At 54.8% G+C, this 25591-nt stretch overlaps 1 protein-coding gene across 3 annotated transcripts in view; it reads right to left on the reverse strand.

The window, feature by feature from the left end:
* The window catches only part of SMIM41 (small integral membrane protein 41), a 43021-nt gene extending 18640 nt beyond the window's left edge, over nt 1–24381 (reverse strand). Inside the window, exons 1-2 of one of the 3 annotated variants that reach the window (XM_032646568.1) lie at nt 23809–24381; nt 9833–10596 (exon numbers count right to left, since the gene is read on the reverse strand). In XM_032646568.1, coding sequence (XP_032502459.1) covers nt 23957–24232 — 276 coding nt within the window. In that variant the 5' untranslated portion in view covers nt 24233–24381 and the 3' untranslated portion in view covers nt 9833–10596; nt 23809–23956. Of the gene's footprint in view, nt 1–9832; nt 10597–19859; nt 21041–23808 lie in introns of those variants that run through there. The other 2 variants (XM_032646567.1, XM_032646566.1) reach the window with 2 other exon arrangements.
* Nucleotides 24382–25591: the final 1210 nt, after the last annotated feature.

Consider the following 25591-nt stretch of genomic DNA (forward strand, 5'->3'; position numbering starts at 1 on the left):
CAGACCCGGCCCCAAGGTGCCTTCTCGGTGAGGCTGAATGAGGTGCCTCTTCTCTGTGCTGACCCCAAATGTAACACTTTTCATTCATTCATTTAGTAAACAATTATGGAGCATCCACTACGTTCTAGATGCTGTGGGGAGTATAAAAACCTGGCCCTGCCCCTCCCTTCTCTCCCCTCTCCCTCACCCCTCCCACCCTTGACGAGGGAGCTTCTCCTGTTGCCCTCAGGCCTCCCCAGCCCTTCCTGTCTCTCTTACAACCTCAGGGAGGTGAGGGCTTCAGCAATACTTAATTTGCATTTCACTTAGAAACGTGACCACCAGGCAGGGCCACCAAGTCCAGCCTTCAACCAGGGTCCCCTTTGCTGCATCCTGTGTAGCGGGTGCCCTCAGCTTTCATATCTCCAGGGCTCAGGAGCTCACCCTCTCACCAGGAAGCCCAGCCCATGCTTGGACAGCTTAGCCAGACACCATTCACCTCCCTGTTAGTCCCTGCCTGGACTTCTCTGAAGCCACGTGGAACACAGCGGCTCCCTCCTCCATGAGATAGGGGCAGGGGGGGAGACAGAAATGGCTTACTAAGCACCTGCTCTGTGCCAGGCACTTGGGGTGCAGAGGCAAACAGTATGCTGGGTTCCTTGCCCTTCGGTCATGTGACAAGTCCCTGCAATACAAATTGAAAAGGAAAAGAACAGCGAATTTTATTGAGCACTTACTATGTGCCAGACAATGTTCCAGTGCACTTTATGTGTAATAAAATCATTTAGTTGTCCCAAAAGCCCTCAAAGCTGGGCTCTGTTAATTACATTCACCTATGCATTGGCCCAAAGTCCTGCAGACACTATGGTGAACCAGAGTTCGTGCTCAGAGGAGCAGGCTGCTGGAGTTAGCAACTAACTGCCTGTTTTAAGTGTTTGCCAAAGTTTCGCTTCTCAGTTTAAAGGGTTTCTCTCTTCCATCATCTCCAAAATACAAAATGCCTCTTCTCCCCAAAATGGCCCGCGCAGGTGGGAAGAGGCACAGTCCTCTGGCGCCATCTAGGGGCAGAAATATGCATTGCAGAGGTTTAAGTGCCGCCAAGGTGGGCGCCCCCGCCTGGTAGGGACCCAGAGGGACTAACTGCAAAAAAAAGATCCTATTAGGACGTCAGGCACCTCCCACCTCCCACCACGTGGCTGTGGTTGAGTACTGTAATGATGACTGCACACCTGCTTCATCTAGTTGCCAATCAGAAGACGGCTTCCTGTAGAACTGTGTCCCTAAAACGTTATTGTTTCTTTGCGTGGGGGGGGGGGGTGTGTGTGTCCCAAGCCCTTTTTATATGAACACGGGTGACTTTAAGAGTTCTGCAATCTGATGCTCTGACAGACAGCTTCATACAGTCCCTGAGCACTGTTAGATTGTCCCTGATTCTGGAGTTAGGTAGACTTGAAACAGAGACCTTACTGGGGGATGCATGTGAGGGGGCATCACTCACAATACTGGCAAATTCTTTTCCTCAGGGTGGGGGTGGGTACATGGATGTTCATTTTACTATTTGTTAAACTTTGTCTATAATTTTTTATAGATATGAAATATTTTATTTAAAACGTATGAATTCTTTTAGACAAACTTCCCAATGTTTGAAACCAACTCTATTATCGCCCAGTTGTACCCACAATGGACCACAGTGAAACAACCCTGGAGGCAGGCCCCCAGGGAAATTTCAGTTTCTGACCCCCACACCAGCCACCCAGAGAATAAAACCAAGCCCTGAGGCCAGGAAGCTGCATGCAGCTCTACCCTGAGAACTCTGCCCCTTGAGCTACCGAAGCTTAATGTGAAAGAACTACAATGGGTGTTTCACTCATTTGAGAAATAGTTAGTAAGCACTTACTATGAGCTAAACATTGTGTGAGGTGCTGGGAATCCAAAAGTGAGCTAGGCATGGCTCCTTCCAGCAAAGAGGTGACCCTTTCGGAAATGAGTTCTGACCATAAACAACAACAGGACAAGATGGGGAGTGGGAGGTGCCATAAGAGGGAAGGAGGAATACAAAATGATCACTTCTACCTTGCAAAATCTGGGAGGGCTGCCAGGAGGAAGAGGCATAGAGCTGGGCCTTTAAGAGCACTAGAGGTTGGCTGCTGGAAGGAAGAGACTCATTCCAGAAGGAGGGAACAGGGTCAGGAAAAGCCCAGAGGGAGAGGATCCAGGGGTGGGTTTAGGGAACAGCAAGAAAAAGATGGATTTTAGAAAAAGAATCCTGGATTCTCAGGCGGGACAGGTAGTTTGGTTTGCCATAGTGGCAGGCCTGGAGTGGGTCTAGACTTGACTCAGGAGGAGTGGGGAGCCCTGGCAGGTGTTTGAGCAGGAGAGTGCCCCATCAGAGTTGCAGCTGTGTGCTAGGTGCTCGGAGCAGGGAGCAACTGAAGCTGACCAGTGAGCTGGCGGCGTAGGCCTGTGCTGGGAGGGGTGAGCAGAGGGAGGAAGGATTGCCCCTTCGGGTCTATCAGTGAGTCTGTGCAGGGTCAGGAGTCATGTGGCTGCCCCTCCCGCCCACCCACCCCACCAGAGGAGGTGGGAGTTAACCAGCCCAAAGCAGTGTGTGCGCAGCACCCACTGGGCCCTGAGGGGTCACAAGAGATGCAGGACAAGAAGACCAAGCCCGCCCATAGGAGCCAGGGGCAGCTCCCTGGAAAGCTGCCTCTTCGAGGTGGAGCTTTTAAGAGCCCACTGAGCCCTTTCCTGCCACCCGAAAAATCCCTCCCACCCATCTACTCTCTAAGGACTGTTCTCACCACAAGAGATGCATTGCTTAGATCCAAACTTTAGTCCTTGTAGTAGATTGAATGGTGGCCCCCAAAAGATACGCCCACGTCCCAGAATCTGTGAATCTGACCTTATTTGGCAAAAGTGTCTTTGCAGATATAATTAAGGATCTTAAAGTGAGATCATCCTGGATTATCCAGGTGGACTCTAAATCCAACGACAACTGTCCTGATAAGATACAGAAGAGAAGGGCCTTCCGTAGCAGTCCAGTGGTTAAGACTCTGCGCTTCCACTGCAGGGGGCGCAGGTTCGATCCCTGGTTGGGGAACTAAGATTCCGCATGCTGTGTGGTGCAAAAATTAAAAATAAAATAAAAATTAAACAAAAAAAATGTTTTTTAAAGTTTCGGAAAAGGAGGCATGGATACATAGAGAAGGAGAAGGTGATATGAAAGCAGAAGCAGAGATCGAAGCGATGCAACCAGAAGCCAGCTCTTATTTTATTATACTGACGCACAGAGAGGTTAAGTGATTTGCCAAGGGTCACACAGTTTCTGAGTGATGGAGCTGAGATCAGTAGCCAGGTTCCTGCCCACACCCTGAACCATTACAGGAGCCTCTCCCATCAGCTAAGTGCTCCCTGCTTTGCTTCTCTCACAACACTGCTCTGTTTCCTTCTTTCTGAGGACAGCCTTGTAACCAACGTCTTTCTGCCCCAGCTGCTGGGAAAATCGAGTCAACACTAACACCCAAGTACGGCAATGGGACTACCCTCTATAGTCCCACCAGCTTTGTTTTCTTCCCAATTAAGGGGCCCTATTTTTCTATTTTATCATTAATGATAGCTGCTTCTTTCTAGAGAGAATGCGGAAGGCATTCTTAAAGACGTGTATTAAAGACGTGTATTAAAGCATGTATTAAAGACATAGCAGTAAGACCAACACAGAGAACTAAAACTCTGGGCCCACGGGAAACAGAGATTATACAAGGCTGACCGAGTGGCCACAGATGCTGTGATTAAGCGTCCGGGCAGCCAGGGCGGAAGAGGAAAGCTGGTCTGTTGCTATCTGCAGGAAGCAGCCTCCTTTCTCAGTGGGAACAGAGTTTTTCCCTTATAATAAACTCAAGTGAAAGTTGCTCACATGGTCCTTGGTATAGGGAACGCTGAGTGATGTGATCCACTGACTACGTCCTGAAATACTGTTTTTGCAGCAAAAGGAAAGTGTATTTCGTGTGACTCTTGGCCAACGTCAAGGGCACCGCACTGAGCCACTGTTCAGGGAAGGAGAGTCATCCAAGAGAGAGACCAGCATGGTCCAAGGACAGACTGGCCAGAACTCGGAGACCCAGGCCTGGATGGATGGCTCAGCCCTTCAAAGCTGTGCCCTAAACATCCTCCACGGGCTTCGGTTTGTGAAAAATCGTGTTCCCTGAGAGCAGGGTCTAGTCTTTTCGTGTCTGCAGTGCTGCTAACGGCTCGATGCCCTCAACAGCTGAGCTGGTTGGAAAGGTGGGCAGAAGGATGGTTGGGGCTGGCACCACGCCCCCTTGCCTAGTGCGGCGGACACTTCCTTCGCCCCCCCATGTCTGCTGTCCCCTTCTGTAGAAGCAGTGGAGCCCTGATTTGTCACTGGGCACATGGGCGCCCTGGTGTTTCCCAGCACCCCGGGCAGCTGGCCGTGGTCATGCAATAGGATAGCCAACAGGATGTGAGTGGAGGTCATGAGTCCAGCCTCCACTTTGGGGAGACACCCTCTCTCCGTCTCGTCCCCTCCCGCTGGCTGGAAGCCAGAGGTGGGGTTGGCAAGTCAGCGTGGATGGAGCTTGCCTGTCAGCGTGTAGAGCAGCAAGACAGAAAAAGCCTGAGACCTGATGCTGTGCAGCTGTTATGCCGGTCCTCGATGTTCCTACCAGGACGGTTCGGGACAGAAAACCAAGTTCCATCTGCTTAAGTCACTGACATTTTGAGTCTCTGATGCATGGAGAATGGATAGCCCAACTAATACCCCAGTAAACCTGGGAACTTGGGTGAAAGTCCACCGTCTTTTGTCCCTGGGTGCTGGGTTCAACCAAGCAGTCTCCCTGAGGCTAGTTCCCAAGGAGAAGGATGGCTGTTCCCACTGAGGCTTTTCACGCATTACCTCATCCTCACAGCAACCTTGCAAGGGCCTACACACTGTCCCTGTTTGGCAGATGGGGAAACTGAGGCTCAGAGACATGACCAAACCTGCACAAGGGCTCAGAGGCACTGAGAGGGGGAGCCAGTCTCAAATCCAGGTCTGCCTGCTCCAGAGTCTTTGCTCCCCTGACAGAAATGAGAATTGTTCACCGCTGAAGCAAATGCAGACGTGCTGTTCTCTGAGCGGGAGAGACCCGTGTCTACAGGAAATGCCTTGGTAAGCCTGCCTGGCATCTGAGCTCAGATCCCCCAGGTCTGCGTGACGGGTTGTGACAGTCGGTCGGCAGGGCTCACCAAGCACGGTGGGGCTTCGCAGCCCTCCTGAGGCCTGGTTCCCCCAAAAATCCACTGAGTGCGGGGCGTGGCGGGGACCCCACGGGAGAAGGGCCCTCGTGTGGGCAGTGACCCAGGCTGCAGTCAGCTGCCGCAACGTTTCAGACCTCCTCTAACTAGCACCTGGTTTATTGTGCTTACAGAGTCCAGGGGTCGGGGCGCTGGCACAGGGTGTGTTGGGGGTGGAGGCTGCGGCCTCAGTGCGGAGGACCCGAGGGGCCGAGGGTGACTCAGATGGACGTCCGGGGCTAGAATCATCCTCACTCCAGCTTCTTTCTTCACATGTCTGGACCAGATGATTCAAAAGCTGACCTGGGCTGCCACTGTCCACTGGAGGATCCACGCAGGCCTCGTCACGTGGCTGCTCACAGCATGACGGCTGGGTCCCAAGAGGAAGTATCCGGAGAGGGTCATCGGGAAAGCAGCGTTCCCAGAGGCCCAGGCCAGCGCTGCCTGGTTTTTATGACCTAACCTTAGATATCATATGGCATTGCGTCCACTGTGCCTATTGGTGAAGTGGTCTCAAGCCTACCCAGTTTTAGGGAGGGGACATAGATCCCACTTCAACGGCAGGAGTGCCAAAGAACTGGGGGGCCATATTTTAAGCTGCCTCGTCCCATAACACCTGAGGGAATCTCTTCAGTCGACTTGCCTGTATGATTCCAGAGTGTTCTAATGTCAAAAAATAACTCCCCTTCCCATAGCTGATGCCCAGAATTCCCCTGGAGAGCTTTAGTCTTTGATCTTGAAGTGACTTTATTCTAAAACAAGCCCCCCCCCTCCGCCCAGCCCCAGCCGCCATGGGGACTGTGCTATAGGCCTGACCCTCCTTATGCCTCAGTGTCAGCAGGTGGGCTCACCAGGTCTTTCCAGAGAGCAGCAGTGGCTAAGAGAGGAAGAGGGAGCACCTGGGCCATTGTGTTACACCAAAAGTCCATCCTTACTGGATGCCCGGGAAGGGGGAGGGAAGGAAAGAAGGGGGGGTCCTAAGGTCCAGGGGTAAACGTGGCAATGTCACCATTTAGCTGGTCCTCTCACAAGCGTCTGCCTCACCCCCACCTATACCCACTACCCCGCATCCCACTGGCTTCTGAGAAACAGGACTCCTGTCCAACACTGTCCCTCTGAGGGTCCCTCCCCACTCCTATCCCCCAATCTGGGGTGGCCCTCTCTCTTTTAGAGCCAAAGATCTGTTAGGAGCAGATCCAGCATTGTTTTCCATTCAAACCAGCCTCCTCTGAATACTTACTGTATCAGCAGTGTAGGAAACAAGCCAATCTAGGTTAAGAAAAGGGGGTGGGATTCAGGGAATTAGATGCTTATAAAAGCATGGGTGGAGGCAGGAAGCTGGAGGCTTCCAGTGGAATTGTTGAGTTCAAGGACACACCAACATACCACCAAGTCACCATCCACAGAGCGGGAATTGCTTCAGCAATGGCCCCCATGGCACCTCCGCCTTCCAAATCCTGCACAAGTGCATCTCTTTGGCTCTACCTAATGCACTCTAGCTGCAAGGGAGTCTGAGAAGGGCGGTTTCTGGCTTTCTGGCCTCCACAGTGCAAAGGGCGCATTGAAAGAAGAGGGAATGGATGCTGAGTAGAAGGAGAGGGGGTGACACTGGCTCCCTTTGCCACCGTGTCCCTTAAATCTCCCCCAAAGGCACATTTACTCCATAGGCAAATTTCTTTACTGAAACATTTACATAAAAGGGAATTACCTCTTCTGAGAGAAAACGGGTAACTCTCCAACTGACTTGGACTTTCCCTTGTGGCTCACTAAGGAATGTACCTAAAGACGAGGGCCTTTCCAAGGAAGGGACTTCCCTACACAGTGTACCCCCCTCGCACCTCTCCCTCCTTCTCCCTCTCCCTCCCTCCCTCTCCATCTAGCATCTGCCTCTTCCCGCAGGATCCTCCCCCCTGCACCTTCCTTCCTAAAGCCGCAGTTCTAGGTCCTGCAGCCTTAACTAGTGTCCCCGGCTTCAGTGGGGTGGGAGAGGAAGCAGTGCCTGGCTGCCTATCCCTACAAGCCCTGGGGGGTTGGGGGATGGCTTGGAGGAAGTGGGGTGCAGTCCGGCCTGACATTGACTTCCCATTAGAGGGAGCTAGACACCCACCAGTGCCTTTGCAGGAAGCTCCAGCCTAGAGGGGCATGGGAGCATCTCCCAGGGACCAGAAGTTTAGACAAATGAGATTCAGAGGAAGAGCATTCCCACGTTTTCAAGGTGCCTGTCCTGCTCCAGAGGTCATCGGGTCCCCATTAATCCGTCCAGAATCCTTCATTTCTTCCTGGTCCCCCAAGGCCTAATGGAATCAGAAGAGAAGGGCTCTGGCCTGGATTACCTTCTTTGGTTCAGAGCTTCCCTGGGAAGAAATGAGGGTTCTTTCAACTTCCCTAGCACACTTTCAGGGTGTCTTGGGAGCTTAGACAAGGGGTTTTAAGCTGAGACAGACAGCCCTCCCACCACTGCATAAGTTAGGGGGTACGGGGTGTCGGGGGTACATGGTAAGGGGAACATGGGGCGAGGAGAGTTTTGCCGTGGGGCTCCTTGGAAAGTGGCTTCCTTGCCCTCCTAAGAGAGCCTCCCAAACCCATCCTCCCTCTCTCCCAGGACCTGGACGGGAAGCCACAGCCCAGGGAGCTGCTGTGCCCTCTTGGGCCACACGAGGGCGCCAGTCTCAGGTGGACGCTGCACCACATCTGCCTGGAGAGAGACCACTGACTCCCCAGGCCTTGACAGACTGAGCCCACATCAAACCAGCGCTGAAGTCCATCCTTCCTCTACACTGACCAGTTGGTGGAGCTGAAAAGCTCCCTTCACTGCTTAGCCCAGTGTGCGTGAGGTGTGTCCTCGCAGGTGAAAGCTTCCTGCGGACTCCAGGTGCTCGTCAGGATCGTGTTCCCCAGTCTCTTCTGACCCCACCCCCAATCACCACGCCTACTACTGCGCTAGACGTGGGGAGTGCAGATAGGAAGGAAGCACAGCCGGACTCACAGAGAGACAGACAGACAAACTGTCCCCAGAGGGCCGAGTGCTGCAGTACAGCTGTGCTCTCGTGAGAGTGACCTGGCAGGTGTGGGGTCCTGGGGTGGGCGCTACAGAACCCCAAACAAGAGGTGTGTTTGAGCTGAGTCTGGGGTTATGCAGGTAAGCAAGTGGCTCCAGGCTGCAGGACCAAGGGCGCCCAGGCATGAAGGCAGAAAGATGTCGACACAGGCAGGGAGCTACAGGGAGCTGGGGTGGCTGGAGCGGAGGGTGAATGTGGGGACAAGATGGGGGATGCAGCTGGACAGGTGCACCTAGACGGGGTGGAGGCATAAACTAGGTTAAGGAGACTGGACTTTATCCAGAGGGAAATGGACAATCAGGGAAATTATAGGCAGTAACGTGCTTACAAGGCAATGCTGGCCAATAGAATTTTCTGCAGCGATGGAAATAGTCTGTGTCTGCGCTGTCCCATATGGGAGCCACTAGCCACATGTGACCACTAAGACTAAAGAACTGAAGTTGTAAATTCTACTTGATTTTAATGAATTCAATTGTAGCCACAGGTAACCAGTGGCTACAGTCCTGGACAATGCAGATCCAGAGGAAGGACTGGAAGGAAGATTTGGAGGCAGGGACATTGGTTAGGAGGCTATGGAAATGGTCCAGGTAAGGGCCTGAAGACAGTGGCAAGGACATGGAGAGGAGATGCTAGAGGTGGATGCCAGGAGGACTCCCAGGGTGACCTGGGTGATGGGAGGCTTGCTGTATCATCACTGAGAACAGGGACCCAGGGTGAACAGGGGTGGAAGAGATGGCAAGGTCAACTTTGGACAAGCAGAAATTGAGACGCTTTGGGACACCCAGGTGTATGGGCATCTACTAGGTAGCTCTGTATGTAGCTCTGGTGCTCAAGAGAGAATTAAAGCTGGAGACAGAGACCTGTCAGTCACCAGTGGTCACAAACTGGCAACCATGGGCCAGCTTTGGCCACAGGTGGAAGTTGGGATTGGCTCACACCATTTTTTAATGGATCCTACATTTTAAAATCAGTAGAATTCATATAAAAATCTGGATTTCCATCTCCTCCTGAACAATCAGAAGATCTGACACCATCAGGCCTGAATCCCTCATGCAACAGCCATCTCAGGTCCCTTAGAGGGGCACCCTACGTTTCCCACCTAGCCCTCGTGGGCACTGTATTTGATCACCCGATAGTATATTTGGTAGCTATGGTAGATGGTTTTGAAAGAAACTCACAACAATCCCCCCATCCCACAGGCCCCTTTACTGTGGCCTTTGCCCCTTCTTTCATTAAGAATCTCTCAATTTCCACTATTTTAAATCCAGCCACACAACCAACATGACAACCACCAGCCGTAACCACAGAAGCCAGAGTTACACTCAGAAATTAAAGTTCAGAACGTATAACATGGTAAAAACATACCCAGGGGCTTCCCTGGTGGCGCAGTGGTTGGGGGCCCGCCTGCCGATGCAGGGGACACGGGTTCGTGCCCCGGTCCGGGAGGATCCCACATGCCGCGAAGAGGCTGGGCCCGTGAGCCATGGCCGCTGAGCCTGTGCGTCTGGAGCCTGTGCTCCGCAACGGGAGAGGCCACAACAGTGAGAGGCCCACGTACCGCAAAACAAAAAAAAAACAACATACCCAAGTAAGCTCAGATTCATCTAACAAAACATCTCTCAACCAATGCAATGCAGCCAACTTCCCCACAGAGCCAGCCCATCAGGCCTTCAAGCTTCCGAGCCTTGGCCCCCGGTCCCCACTCCTCAGCCAACAGCCCAGGCCACCAAGCCTATTCTCTGGGCCAGTTCATTTTAGCCAACAAGGTTGCTGGCAGTAGAGATTGGTCAAACCAAAGCAAACAAAATAGCTATTCAAGGAATGGGCTTCCTTCGTGACAATCACGCTAAAGGGAAACCAGCCAAGATCTATTGTGTCGCAGGACCCACAGAGCACGGGGAACTCTGGGTAAAATAGTTGTGGCACACTGAAATTCTTGAATCACATTTGCATCCTGTATAAAATTCTTGTACATATTTGGCCATTGCTCCATGCAGAGATTTGTTTCACATAAGTAGTAGTTCCGAAATGTGTTTTTTTTTAAACTCTTTTTGGAAAAAGAAGTGAATTTAAATTTAGTAATGTGGCATTACAGTCCTTGGAAATAAAATTAATTTTATACTGTTGTTCTGACTAAAGGAAATGCACGATCCGAAGAGCCACAATTTATGCTTTTTTTTCCGAAGTTCTTCTTCTCTTCCAAAGGGAAGGTTTTCAATGTTTCTCCAAAGGATGTTGGTTGGAATGGGGGTCCCATGGGAGGCTCCTTTAAAAAAAAAAGAGGAGGAGGGGGGAAATCAATTCTTTGGTCAAATCTGCTGGGAAGTGCTCTGTGCTTCTCTTAGAGTCATCATAATATTGGCATAGCAATGCCTCTTACAGGAACTGCAATAAAGAAACAATTTTAACTTTGCCGAACTCAATAATCCCCTAATTTACCAGACCACAGAACCCTATTTTCAAGCAACACCCATTAAAGTCCCTTGAGGCTGGAGGATCATGGAACCCACTTTAAGAAACACCGCCTTAGCCACCGGGGGAGGGGAGGTGGGGCATCAGCCTTGCTTTCTACCCAATGGTTTTGAAATAGTCATCATTTCTCCCAAGTGACAAAGGACAAACTATACTTTCTACTTTTAATTCATTTCTCCAACAATTCCTATAATATTTGGTGTCTGATAAAGATATTTTAAATGAAAAGATACGTTCGAATTTGGGACCAAACAGGGAGCGCGATGCTCCCATCCGCCTGCCACCTGTGCCTTTGAAGTGGCTGTTTCTGCTCCAGCCGTTTCCACAGCCTCTGGACCTCGCTCCCAGGTGCTGGAACACGCTGTTCCAAACTTCAGCCAATCACACAGCCCTGCCCTCTCCACCCAGCTTGCACACAGGAGAAAAAAATGTGCTTTTTTTTTTTTTTTGCAAACCCATGAAGAGTGATATCTAAAGAACGGACAGTGTTGAAAGCATTTGGAGTTATTGGATTTCCTCACAAAACCTCATTGTTGCTAAATCCGAAAGGCGAGCATGACGATATCCAGCAGTCTGCCGACCATCCCCCTTAAACTTTGCCGTCATTTCTCTAAAGCTTCCATTCATGCCAGCAGCATGTCCTCTGATCGAACTCCAAAGTGCCTCAGCTAGGTTCTAGCACATTTCTGCGAGCTAACACATCTTTCACTCGAGAGAACTAAGGGGCTAGAATCCACTTATACTTTCTTCCTCCTCCCCACGCTGTGATCAAAGAAGAACTTTAAATTCAAAATTTTAATTCATTCAAAAATCGATTTCCTCATAGCCTTCTGTGTGCAGTGAATGGAACAGCAAAAATCCCTATCCTATCGGAGCTGACATTTAAGCAGATGGCTCAGGCAGAGAAGTTTCCAGCTAACATGGTAGCTCTTGTCATGACAGCCAGTCCAAGAAGGAGGTAAATCTACTTTTAGCTGGGTTGTTGGGTTTTTTTGTTTTAGAGGGTTGTTGTTTTTTTCAAATATTTATTTATTTGGCTGCGCTGGGTCTTAGTTGTGGCACGTGAGATCTTCGTGGGGCATGCGGGATCTTTTTTTAGTTGCAGCATGCGGAATCTTTAGTTGTGGCATGCGAACTTAGTTGTGGCATGTGAGCTCTTAGTTGCAACATGTGGGATTTAGTTCCCTGACCAGGGATCGAACCCGGGCCCCCGGCATTGAGAGCACGGGGTCTTAGCCACTGGACCACCAGGAAGTCTCAGCTGGCTTGTTGTTTTGCAAGGAAGGGATTCAAAGTCAAATAGGAGGGTTCACATGGGCTGTCGACTGTGGGTGAAGAGCTGCTGTCATAGTGGTGAGGAGTCCAGGCTGCTGTGGGGAGAGAGACCCTGGCAGAGAAATGCCCTAGGATCTCCCCCCGTCCCCGTGGAGGGAGCAGAGACCCGGGCTGCGGACACCTCCATCACAGACCCGTGAAGCCTGGGGGAGCAGATGTGCACAAGGCAAGGTGACTGCAAGAGGAACACAGAGGGGACAGTGAGGGGAAAATGTTAGGGACCCTCAAGTGGTACAAGGGACCGAGTTAGTTAAGTCAAGTCGTCTGCACAGCTTGGAACCCTAACTGGATCCTTTGCTAAAATACATCTTCAGCCTCCAGCAAAGTTCACTGTGATCTGGGCCAGGGGAGGGCGGCAGCCAGGGACAGGGACAGTATTCCAGCAGAAGCTGTGCCCCTTGCTGGCCATCTGGGGATTCTTGGAGGAGGAGAGCATCAGGCAATGGAGGCTCCAGCCTGAGAGCTCCGGAGTCCAGCCCCCTAGGCATCCCTCTGTCCCCAGACACCACTCCCCTTCCCGTGGGGCGTGCCCCTTCCCACGCCCCTGCGCCATCATTGCTGGGTTGCTCTCTGGTTGGTGGAGCACATTCTTTGGTGGTCTCCTGAGAAAACGCACGCGAGAGATGCATGTTCTGGGTCTCCGTGGAAGAGCTGGTCAACCTCTCACTCACCCCCCAACCCGACCCCTGACCTTGGCTCTCACCGTGGCCCTGGTCCCTGGGCCTCCTTGCGGTTTGCTCCTTAACTGTTTGCTCGGGTGGGCTCCTTCCTCAGGTTCCCAGCTCCTGCTGTTCTGCTGTCCAGAGGGCTTTTCCCCACTTACCTCTATCGCTCTTTCTCATTCCGGTCTTTACTCAAATGTCACCTTCCCCATGACCCCACTTAATACTTCAACCTTTCCCCCGCACTCTCTGTGCACCCTCCGTTTTGTTATTCTCCACAGCCCTTCTTACCACTTGTTACGAGTTGCAACCCCCAAAAAACAGATGTGTCGAAGTCCTAAGCCCCAGGACCTCACATGTGACCTTATTTGCATTGCAGAGGTAATTGGTCAAATAAAAGTGAGATCACACTGGAATAGGGTGGGCCCCTAATCCAATATGACGGGTGTCTTTATTAGAAGAAAGATATCTGGAGTCAGGTGCACAGGTGTCACGTGGAGAATGCCACATGACAAGGAAGACAGAGGTTGGAGTTACGCGGGTCCCAGCCAAGAAACACCAAAGGTTGCCAGCAAGCCACGTAAGCTCGGAAGAGTTCCCGACAAATCACAGAGGGAGCATGGCCCTGCCGACACCTTGGTTTTGGACTCCTTGCCTCTATAACTGTGTGACTTTGTTATGGCAGCTCTAGGAAACCAATATGGCATCTGATGTTCTCTGTTTTAAATTACCTGTATTACTTATCATCTGCCTCACCTCACAAGAATGCCAACAGCACAGCGGCAGGGACTTTTATCTGTTTTGTTCACTGCTGCATCCTCAGGGTCTAGAGCAGTGCCTGGCACAGGTAAGCGGTTTATAACACTAGTGGAATGAATGAATAAATGAAACCTATCGTGCCTCTGTATCACTGAAGACTGGGTGCGTGGCTGCCTCTACCTCTCCCTTCCCACCCCTGTGTACCTTCTGTGAAGCATGGATGACCCTCCATCACACCACCCTTTAATGCAACTCCAGACACCTGCCATCCACCCTACCTGAGCTACCTGAACCCATCCTTGAACTTTGGTGTCACCTGGAACTGTCCCATCTGGGTCAGCGTCGGGGCTGGACCCAGGGTCTGGCTGTCTTGGGTGCAGATGTGCCCCAGAGCATCTGTTATAATCTGAGAAGTGAGAACAAGTGGGAGTCAAGAAAGAGCCCTGGTGGTCCAGTGGTAAAGAATCCGCCTTCCAATGCAGGGGACGCGGGTTCAATCCCTGGTCGAGGAACTAAGATCCCACATGCCGCGGGGCAACTAAGCCTGTGCGCCACAACTACTGAGCTCGCACGCCTCAACTAGAGAGAGAAAAACCCTCATGTCGCAACTAGAGAGAAGCCCGTGCACCACAACAATAGATTCCCACGTGCCTCATCGAAGATCCCATGTGCCGCAACTAAGACCCGATGCAGCCAAATAAATAAATAAGGAAATCTTTTAAAAGAAAGAGCCCAGGGCCTGGGGCAGGGGAGCAGCCTCCTTCACCCGCAGGGCTGAGGGCTGAGCTGGAGGAATAGAAGAGGAGCAGAAAGGGAATCAGAGCTGGAGGGGGTCAGGGCTGAACGGTTCAGGACAGAGGCTGTGACGATGTCAGGCGGGCAAGGGCTCTTGCTGTTTGGTGAGGCTGAGACACGCGGGTGGGTGTCCCGAGAAGGGACACGAGACGTGTAACTGAACACTCAGATGGAGACTGCCAGGAGCGAGCCCAAGCTGGGGGAATGCCTGACAGGGACCCCCAGGCCTGAACAGGGGAAAGAGGCCAGCTGGGCAACGGGACGAGGAGGGTCAAAGGCCCAGAAGACATGGTGGAGAGCGGGCAAAGGTGACGAGAAGAGGGAGCAGAGACCCAAGAGGGCGGCAGCTTGGCAACCTCATTCTGGACTCCATCCTTGGAGCAGTGAAAACCCATGCTGGCAGGTGGCGATGGGGGCGTCCAATAGGGAATGGCTCGACAGTCTACTCTTTTTTTTTTTTTTTGCGGTACGCGGGCCTCTCACTGTTGTGGCCTCTCCCGTTGCGGAGCACAGGCTCCGGACGCGCAGGCTCAGCGGCCATGGCTCACGGGACCAGCCGCTCCGCGGTATGTGGGATCTTCCCGGACCGGGGCACGAACCCGCGTCCCCCCTGCATCAGCAGGCGGACTCTCAACCACTGCGTCACCAGGAAGCCCAGTCTACTCCTTTTTAAAAGACCGCTCTGGTGCCCATGGAGAAGGGGTGGACTGAGAAGCACCGACGGACGTGGGGCTGTGGGAGAGGTGAGGCTGGTGGCCAGAGATGGAGCAAAGCTTTCTAAGGGGTAGAACGGACCCCATTTGGTGATGGGTGGCTGTGCAGGGGAAGGAGGGGGTGACTCAAGGACAACTGCTGGGGCGGAGGTGGTCCCCTCGCGAGGATGCTGCACCCGGAACAAAGGGCTTCCTCCCTGACTTCCGCGCTCCCTCTCGCTCATTAATCTCCCGCCACACCAGCCTCGTTTCAGTCCCTCAGACATGCCAATCTCACTCCCACAAGAGGACCTTTTGCCCCGCTGTCCCTCTGGCAGGAACACTGTGCCCCAGCCCTCAGCCTGGCTAGATCCTCGTCTGCCCAGGTCTCGACGCAGATGCCGCCTCCTCGGAGAGGCTTTCCCTGACCACCTCCACCTACAGTCGGCCTGCAGGTCTCCGCCCCATTGCCCTGCTGTGCTACCATCTGCAAATGACCATTTGTTCACACGTCCGTCAAACAACCCCGCCCACCAGCACGGGGGCTCTGTGGCGGGGTCCCTCTGTCTCATTTACCACGTATTCTCCAGTGGCTACTAGCGGAGCTGCTGAGGAAATCATCGCAGAACGGACCAGTGCGTTAACGCGGCATTCAGGACCCGGGTTAGGCTGGGGCTGCAGCTTTCAGAGCCATGGCATACAGATGGCGACTTAAGCTCCAGGAGAGCGGGGGGCACCCAGGGCAAGAGGGCAGGGTAAGAGGAAAGCCTCGGACAGTCCTGAGACGCTTGGCATGCAAGCCCTGGGCGAGGAGAGAGGAGGTGCTGGCACGGGACCTTCAGAGAGAGGTGAGACTGGGACGAGGCAAAGCAAGACCTCCCCAAGGGCTTGCGGCTGGGAGCCAGGGAGCCTGGATTCAGCTCAGGCAGGCGCTCCAGGGACCTGGGGCCCATTCCCTGAAATCCACATCACCTCGGGGGTTCCCCAAAGTTGGTGTTATCCTTACCCCACTTCACTAATGAGGAAGAGGGTTTCAGTTACCCAGTGAGCGGTGGACCCAGAGTGTGGACCCACTATTGCAATGGAAACCATGGTTTCAGCGTCTCCCCTCCACAGCACCAAGCTTCCTCCCGAGTTATCACGGCAGTCACGAGGACAGCTGTGAAGAGGAGAGGTCGGCAGCAGGTTGAGTGGCCAGGAAAGCAGCTGAGATAAGAACTGAAAAGCAGGTTCAAGCAACCATCCGGGGGTGGATCGTGACCGGTCAGCGCCAGTGTAGACAGGAGCCAGGCTGGAGAGGAGTGAGTGGGAGGTGAGGACGCAGGGACGGCAAGCGGGGGTAACTTTGGAGACGTTTGACTGTAAAGATGAAGCAAGACACAGGGTAGTAACTGGAGGCGCCCTGGGTGCACAGGAGGGTTATTTTTAGGTGGAAGAAACCTGAGTGTTTTGAAGTTGGAGCCAGCAGAGAAGGAGTGGTTAAAGGAGCATTAAAAAAACTAAAGCGAAGGGGGTGAGGTGCAGAGGTGGAGAGAGCATCCAGTGTGGTGGAGCATCCTGGTGCCTCCTTTCTGTGAGAAGTAAGAGGTGAGGGCATCTGAGCAGAAAATGGGAGATGAGGGGTTGGGTGGGAGCAGGGGCAGGGTTGAGAGTGGGCGTGGTCCGCAGTAATTCAGCTTCGGCAGAGCTGCCCGAAGCCGCAAAGGGTCCCGTGCGGGTCTGGTGACCATTCTTGGTGCCATCAGTCCACCCAGGGGTGAGGTATTCTTTGGGGGCACTTGGCAGGCATCCAGGGCTGAGGTTGTGCCAGGAGGGCTCCATGCGAGGAGTGAGGTCAGGCAGTGGGCAAATGGGATTGGGGCAACGCACCACGGAGTCTGACCTGGAGGAGAGGGAAGTGGGGGTGGGGAGGCGCTGAGGGATAAGGAGGAAGTAGGGACAAATGAAAGTGTTGGAATACACAGAGTGAAAGAATAAGGGTGTGACATAAAGCACAGCAGCGTCTGAAGTAGGGACTTCAAAGACAGAGTAGTTTCCAGCTGTGTCAAGGTAAACAGAGGAACCGCGGGTGTGGGAGATGTGGCTCAGCCCTCCGGGCAGGATGCAGGCCTCACAGAATCACTGCAGCTTGGAAGGGAAGCACAGTAGCCATGGAGTAGGATGAGGTCTTCTGTGTGTGCGCTTTGTGTTGTTTTGTTTTGCCCAGGTGAGCCGTGTGTGTGTGTGTGTGTGTGTGTGTGTGTGTTAGAGCATTCACACATACAAAGGAGTAAACTATAGAAAGGAAACCCATCCCTCTCCCTGCAATGGCTTTGCCGGCCCAGAGGGACCACGTTCCCCCTTTCTTCTGTATGGGGCCTCCTCCCCCATCACGCAGGCTTAGGGCGCTGGTGGGGAGGAGTAGCTCAGGGAAGCCATGTGGTCCAGAAAGAAGCCTTCCGCCCTCCCTCCCTCCAGAACTGCGGGGGGTGGGGGGGGGGCATGGACACGCCCCAGTTCCAAAATCCTTTGTTCCCCAACTCCCAAAATAGCTGGCTCCCCGGCTTCCCTCCCACCTCTCCGGGCACCCCTCCTCCACGGCCCACCATGTCCTCTCACCCTGCCCTTAAGGGGTGTCCTGCTTGGCCTGCTCCCTTCTCCCCCCAACCTGGTCCCTTCCCACAGCTCCATCTTCTGCCTCTAGAGTCACCATGGCCTGGCAGCCCCCCTGCTGAGCCCCAGCCCCATCCACTGATTATCCACCTTGGATGCCCCCAGCGTGCTTGCAACCCAACACACCCGAGCTGGACGCATCACCGCCCCTCTGCCTGCGGCGCCCCCATCTGCAACAGCCATGAGCCAGTTTATGGGCACCCAGCCTCTGTTCACCCCAGGACTGAAACGGGATTAGATTTGGTGAGGCGACAGCCCGCTCCTTTAGGCCTTGTGGTCTGGGGTGTCTGAGTAGAGCACGTGACCGAGGCTTAGGACGTTCCATACTGTAGCACAGCACCTCCGGGGTAACACACAGTCACAGCTGCTCCCAGGGTTTGGCCTGAGGGACCTGGGACCTGAGGGACCCTAACCCCGCCCCTTTCATGATAGATATGAATCTGAGAGGCCATGAAGCCAACATCCCCTCTTCACATGGAGGCTGAGACTAATAACAGGCACACTTACTGTGCCAGGCTCCCTACACGTGGGGATCTCATTTCATCCTAACAAAACGTATACTAGCTCAGCCCCACTTTTCCCCACTCTGAAGAGGAGGGATTTGAGCCACGAGGGGTTAAGCACCTTGTAGAGAATGAGGTGCCAGCTTTCAAATCCAGGCACCTGATTCCAAGGCCTTGCTCTGACCACTAGACCACCCTGTCAGAGGCTGCAGACCAACCAGGCCACGGGAGGCATAGAGGCCAGGCCTGCTGTCACTGTCAGACCTGAGTCAGGGCAGACCTGAGGCCAGAACTGCCGCTAGCCTTTGCAGTTATGTGCAGTATAAGTTCCCCTCTGCTCAAGCCAAATATCTTTTGGGTTTCCTGTAAATTCAGACCAAAAAAGTCGTAACTGATAACACGGCCCCTCAGTGGGTGGCAGGCATCACCACCCGCTCAGTAATTCAGTCCAAGAGCTGGGGCTTCGTCCTCCCTGTTCCCTCTCCTTCATCTCTCACATCCAACTAGTGACCAAAGCCTGAATCCCAAACATCACTTGGATCTGTCCCCTTCTCTTTCCACCCCAGTCCAGGCCACCATTTTTTTTTAATAAATTTATTTATTTTATTTATCTATTTTTGGCTGCACTGGGTTGCTGCGCGCAGGCTTTCTCTTGTTGCAGCAAGCAGGGACTACTCTTCATTGTGGTGCGCGGGCTTCTCATTGCAGTGGCTTCTCTTGCTGCGGAGCATGGGCTCTAGGCACGCGGGCTTCAGTAGTTGTAGCACGCGGGCTCAGTAGTTCTGGCGCACGGGCTTAGCTGCTCCGCGGCACGTGGGATCTCACCAGACCAGGGCTTGAACCTGTGTCCCCTGCACTGGCAGGCGGATTCTTAACCACTGCGCCACCGGGAAAGCCCTTTTGCTGGGTTTTGATCACAGCCTCCTCGCTGTCTCTCTACCTCCAGCCTGCTCCCACCCACAGACTTACCCCCCATTCCCTAAGATCCAGATCTTACCACGTCACTTCCCGGCTTAAAACCCTCCAGAGCCCTCACTGCCCCCAGGGTAAATTCCACTCCCGTCCAGGCTACCACGCCTCTGGTCTCCCGTCCCTTCACACCCAGCTCTACTTACCTGCTTCTAAGGTACCACCAGCCCCACACCCCACTACGCGTCTGCCCCGAATGTTCTTCCTCCCCTTCTTCGCTCTGTGAATGCCCATTCAGTACCCCTTCCTCTACAAGCCAAGCCAGTCACTCTCTGTTCTTGGCTCCGTCAACACTGGGCACTTCTTATTGTCTGTGTTAGCTTCAGTCTTTTTTTTTTTTTACAAACTTAATTTTTATTTTATTTATTTTTGGCTGTGTTGGGTCTTCGTTTCTGTGCGAGGGCTTTCTCTAGTTGCGGCAAGCGGAAGCCACTCTTCATCGCGGTGCACGGGCCTCTCACTATCGCAGCCTCTCTTGTTGCGGAGCACAGGCTCTGGACGCGCAGGCTCAGTAGTTGTGGCTCACAGGCCCAGTTGCTTCGCGGCATGTGGGATCCTCCCGGACCAGGGCTCGAACCCGTGTCCCCTGCATTGGCAAGCAGATTCCAAACCACTGCACCACCAGGGAAGCCCCTAGCTTCAGTCTTGTAAGCATCACTCTTTACCGGACTGTGAGCTCCTTGAGGGCAGGGCCTCTGCCTCATTCATCTCATCCCCAGCCCCAGAGCCAGCCCAGCACAGAGCAGTCACTCAATAAACACTCGTGGAAAAGATGAATAAACGAAGTGTTCCCAGGAACAGGGTGGGGAGTGGGTGGCTCTATACCTTTTCTCTGGGGGTGGCCACGTTCGGAGGAAAAAATAACAGCGTCACGAGATGATCACAGCCTTTTATCTACAGACAAGCACACTATATATTTGATCCTCCTGCCATCGTTGCTTCCATTTTATGGATGAAGATACTGAGGTTCATGAAGGTCTACAGTGTAGAATTCAGTGCACACGCTCACAAAATCCACTCTTTTTTTGAGGCACAAGCTCTGGCCGGACTATGATCAGTCGTCAATAGGGCAGCTGAATGAAGACGTGTTATTGCCCACACTGGCCACAGGGGGGCAATCGATTGTTGGCGTGAAAGTCACTGCCCCACTCCTACCCACCCTCGGAAAGCTCTGGATCTGGGTGTGGAACGGGAATAGCCAGCACTGAGGAGGGACCAGGGGAGAGGGGCCATGGCTGGGGTTTGCTATTTCAGGATCTGCCAGAAACAGTCCAAACTGGAGCGGGGCCCGGGGGCTACCGCTAATGCCAAGAGTCAGGAGCTGGAAACATAGACCGTGTACCCCAAACTTGCATTACCAGCATATTTAATAACAAGCCACAGGAAGAGATGGGGCAGTGATGGGGCAGTGATGCGGCACTGCTGGGGCACCCAAGACCTCCAAATGGGGGACAGTGACCCACAGCCCTCAGCAGGGACAAGTCACTGGCCTGTCAGACCACAGCCACCCTGCATCAGAGATGGGACAGGGCCCAGCAGGCAGAGGGCTGGTCAGCGTCTGCGGGCACTGAGCATCCTGGGGGTGTGGCCTCTTCAGTGCCCAGGACACACAGCAGTTGCCCGGGGGCCCATTCATTCCTGGAGCGCTGACCTCCCAGACCCACACCATGAGCACTTCAGGAGGTTGGATGGAGCAGATCAGAGGCAGCAGCTGAGTGCAAGGATCCCAAGTTGAGGTCTCACGACAATCCAGGTTTCTCCCAGGCTGTCATCTGCACCGCACATGCATCAAAGGTAGCAGGAGTTCCCCGTACAGCCAGTGCGCTGAAATGGGAGCTCTCTGGGAGACAGACCACGTAAGGCTCGGGAATCTGTAACAGACAGCCACCCCCTGTCTTTGCTGGGAAGGGAGCCAAGGAATGACAGACCTTTCCAGCTCAAAGTGAGACTCAGGGGCTGGAGGAAGGTTAAGCCAAGATGTCCACGCATCTGTGGCCCCGGCGTTTCCATCAAGGACAGCACAGGCTAATGGAGCTTGCTGGTGACCAGATGCCTGGCCTCACTCCACGGCACTCAGACCTACAGCCATCCCCCACCTCTCCCTCCCAGCCGGAGCCTGAGAAATGCCGTGACAGCACCACCCATTTCCCAATTTTCTCAATTATTTTCCTCCCCACTCAGTCTGACAGCCTTGACCAGGGTCAGAGTTCCACAGCAAACATCTCAGTATCTTTCTCCAGGAACACTGAGGTCTCCAGCACATGCCACGGGCCAGCTACCCAAGCACTGAGCTGAAGGGATAGCGAAGGCAGGAAGTTGGATGAAGAAAGCCTTTGCCTACCCCATCTTCTCTCACCCCACCGGGACACCCCCAGCCCTGCCCGGGTGTGAGCAGACACCATGATGCTGGGGGCACAGTCCGTCCCTCCATCAAATCTCTCTACACCTCTAACATCACCCAGACTTGAACCCAAAGGCCAACCCCAGTCATCACCTTGACCTCCGATCCCTCTGCTCTGTCCACTTGGATTTTCTTTCCATAGGTGTATATATTCCAGCTGACCCTCTGAGCTCACCCGCACCCTCAGGTTTGGGCCAGGAAAGCTTAGCCCAGCTGGTTGGGGAGTTGCTGAGGTACCTAGAAGGCCATTCCCAGCAGGATGAAGGTATCTAGCAAGGCTGCCGGGAAGTAAGGATGGGAAGGAGGACACGGAGCGGGAGGGGGGGAGTTGAGGTTCCAGTTCTGGAAACCATATGACAAATGTGGTGTGAAGGTTCATTCTTTTGGGAAGAGAGGCCATATTCTGCATCAGCATCTCAAAGAGTGGTGAGAAATCAGGGAAAGAGAGGACAGAGCAAAGAGGGCAACCCAAGGGGTCCTTCTCACTCAGGGATGCCACCTCACCCCCTGAGCTCGGAATCAAGCAGGAGCCCCGGTGTCCAGTTCCGGCTCTGTCATTCACTTGAGCATGTCACTTTCTTCTCTCTGAGCTTCCCCATTTGTAAAGTGAAGGGTTCACAGCAGAACTGGAGACTGTCCCAGATGGGGAAGGAGAAAAGAGCATAGTATGGAGATGGGAGAAAGGATGGAAAGGCAGCAAATTCAGCAGAACTTATGGGCAAGGGGGAGGGCGAACCTGGACACAGTAAAGAGAGGGCATTCCAGCCCCTCCCCCAGGACACAGCAAAGGGAGGTGGGGAATGTCCCCGGGCTGGCCCGCCTCCCTAAGGCCAGGAGCAGTCACAAGCACACACACACACACACACACACACACACACACACACACACACACACACATCCCTGGCCAGCCCTCTCTCCAAGGGGGTGGGATCAGCATGCCTGAGGTGAGAAGTCCACAGCTCAGCAAGGCCAGTGTGGCACAGCTGTCCGGGATTAGCACCAAATCCTGGGCTGCTCGGTGCAGGGATCACGCGTCCTCAGCCTCACAGCTGCACCCTGCCCACTCCGGCCCCTCACCCCTCATCGGCCCCTCCTCTCCAGCACTCACTCCCTTCTCAGAGGGAAGCTGGGACCCGGCCTCTGCCCTGGCAGGCAGGGGAGGGGCTTTAGAGTGGGAGGGGCAAGAGAGGTCAGAGGCACCCCTGGTGAACAGCTCCACCCACAGAAACCTGGGAATCCCTTGGTACACCACTGAACAGAGGAGACAGACCCAGAAGGCTTCCCTCGCCAAACCCTATGGCTCTGCCCAAGGCAGCCTTGGCCTAGAATTACCTTGTCTTTAGGCCACCCAGGCCCTTCCCTCCAGATGGTTCCTGTCCTTGGAGAGGCAGAGGCAGGAGGGCCAGATGGAGCCCCTACAGCTGGGAACCCTCAGTCCCAGCTTCCTGGAGCAGCGTGCTCCTGAGGCCCCCCAGCTGTTAGGAATCTTGTCACCTACCCCCCCCCCACGCACACCCCAAAGCTCCTTGCTGTGGGCCACACACGTCCCCCCACCTGAGCAGGGGCTGGGGGGAGGAGGCCCCAGCACACTTCCCCATCCCCCAGGGTCATCCAGGCTCCTGGCTCTGCCCTAAAACTCGATCCACACTCCCATCCCTGCCCCAAGAGGGAGGCCACAGTGAGGAATCATACCCAAACCTCTCTCCGGGGAAAAGGCTTCCTGAAGGAGAGCACGGGAAGAAGCAGAAGCCGGGGGCCTGGGTTGGCTGAGTTCCTGTGGCCATGGCTCTCCCCAGCCTCCCAGTGGGATGGGCAGTGCTGCGGTGACACAAAGTTGGGCCTTAGCACTAGGTGGGGCTGGCGCAAAGCGGGGTGGCGTGGGTGCAGGGAAGAAGGGCTCCCCAGCACACTGTGGCCCCTCCAGACTCCCTCCTCTTTGATCCGCCCTGCTTCTCCCTCTCCCGCAGTTACACAGTGACCTAGAAAAAGGCCGTGGGTCGGGGCGCCACTGGGCTGGAGAGACGACCGGGAGAGGGAGGGAAGGGCAGCCTCTCCGCTCAGATCCCGGCACCCCTGGGATAGCCGCCGGCCCACCCCGTGGGCTTCCAGCGCTGGAACGGGAGTCGCTGAAAAGCTGGGTCTGTGGCTGAGCGCAGAGAGCCCGGTCAATACGACGGTTTCCAGCCCCTGCGCCCCCACTCCCAAGGCGCTGCGGCTCTCATCTGGACGGGCTCTCACCTGTGTGTGTGCGCGCGCGCGCGCGCGCCAGCATCGCCGGAGGGCTTCCCGCTGAAGCCGTCTGGCGCTGGGGACCGCTCCCTCGAAGTCGGGCGTGGAGTCCGCGGGCCGCCGGGGGGCCGCGACCCCCGAGCGCAGCCGGACGCGCCTACGAGTCATCCTCGCCTCCGCTGGCGCCGCCGGGCTCTCCGTCCCGGGACGCGCGCAGCTCTCGGGCCAGCAGCGCCGTCAGACCCTGGGCGCGGAGCAGTAGGCCGGCGCCCAGGAACAGGAGTCCGCAGAGCACGAGCAGCGACAGCACGCCCAGCACCGCCGCCTGCACGGCGCGCGGCCCCTCGGGGGGCTCCGGCAGCACCCCCGACTGGTTGCAACAGGAGCTCAGCCAGGCGGCCCGGGCTGTGACGTCCGCCTGCGAGCCGTTCATGCTTCTCGCCGGCTGCCCAGATGTGCTGGCGACCGCCAGATGTGCGGGAGCCCGGGGCCGGAGGGTGGGCGGCGGCCGCGTCAGGGAGGGGCCCAAGGGGCGGATCCCAGGCGCCGTGCGACCCCACCCCCTGCGTCGGAGCGTTCAGGCCGTTTTTAGACAAAGGGCTCCTCCAGTGTAGCTATGGCCCAGAATCCCAGGGCCGGTGTTACTTCTCGGCTCAAAGGCCCACACAAGCACGCACGCACCCAACCGGCCAAACCCATGAGTCCCGTCCCCAGGGCTCTCCCTCCCCCTTAGCAAAGGTCAGGAGATAGCCCGCCCTCAGAATCCCGAAAGGATCTTCCAGGCCACATCCCAGGTGCTGGCTAGGGTGCTGCCCCCGCTGAGCGGGACACAGGACAAACAAGGGCCATCCCCACTCCTGGGCTTTCTGTCCCTGGGCCAAAAAGGTCAATACTGCTAGGTGGCCCAGGTGGCCACTGGGACAGGAGGCAAATAAGCAGCCTCTAGACACTTAGTGATCATAGCCTTCATCGTGCATCATCCCCTTGGGAGCCTCCTGGGGCCGGACAAGCAGACCAGTGCCTCCCTGGTCCCAGGGGAGGGAGATGGAGGGCAGGAGGACTTTAAGGCCTGCCCCCATTCCTTTGCTCAGGCCCCAGAGGTCAAGGAGAGTTGCAGACCAAGGGGAAAGCATAGATCTGAGTCACCAGGGCTCCTGTCCTGACCTTGAGTAAATCAGTCCCCTACCTCCAGGAAATCACACCACCAAAAGGGATGGAGATGTTACTGAACTGCCCACTAAGGGGAGCTTGCTGCCAACTGGGTGTCCCACAGCCAAGCCAGGGTGGGAGACTGGCGCAGAGCCTGGCTGCAAAAAAGTAGAAAGTCTGGGGAAGCTGGGATGGAGGAAAAACCCTCCCGACCAGGTCTCCTGAGAACTGTAGCAACCCTGAGCTCGGTTTAAAACAAAGTCGCTGTCGGCAAACACCTGACTCAGCCAACTCCCCGGAAGGGAGGAGCTGACGGCCTCTAGGAGGAAAAGAAGGTCCCCCAGACTGCAGCGGGCCAGGTAGGATCCCACCTCATCAAGGACTTGCTGAGAATTGGCCTTCCCCATCTCCAAACCCCTGAGAACCTCCTGAGTTCTCCAACTCCCCAGTGCCCCAGAGGTCAAGGGTAGGACATCAGAAAACCCCTCATGAAACAGCGCACGGCCAAGAGTGGCTTGGGGTGAGAAAAACGTGCAAACACTTCCTGGCCATCCTGGCGCCTAACTGCTCCAGGACCATGGACAAGACCCCCAGCCCCTTTCTCCCTTAGCACAGCTGCTTATGCGCTGCTCACTTAGTTTGG

This window comes from Phocoena sinus, chromosome 10, assembly GCF_008692025.1.
Source record: "Phocoena sinus isolate mPhoSin1 chromosome 10, mPhoSin1.pri, whole genome shotgun sequence".
NCBI lineage: Eukaryota > Metazoa > Chordata > Mammalia > Artiodactyla > Phocoenidae > Phocoena > Phocoena sinus.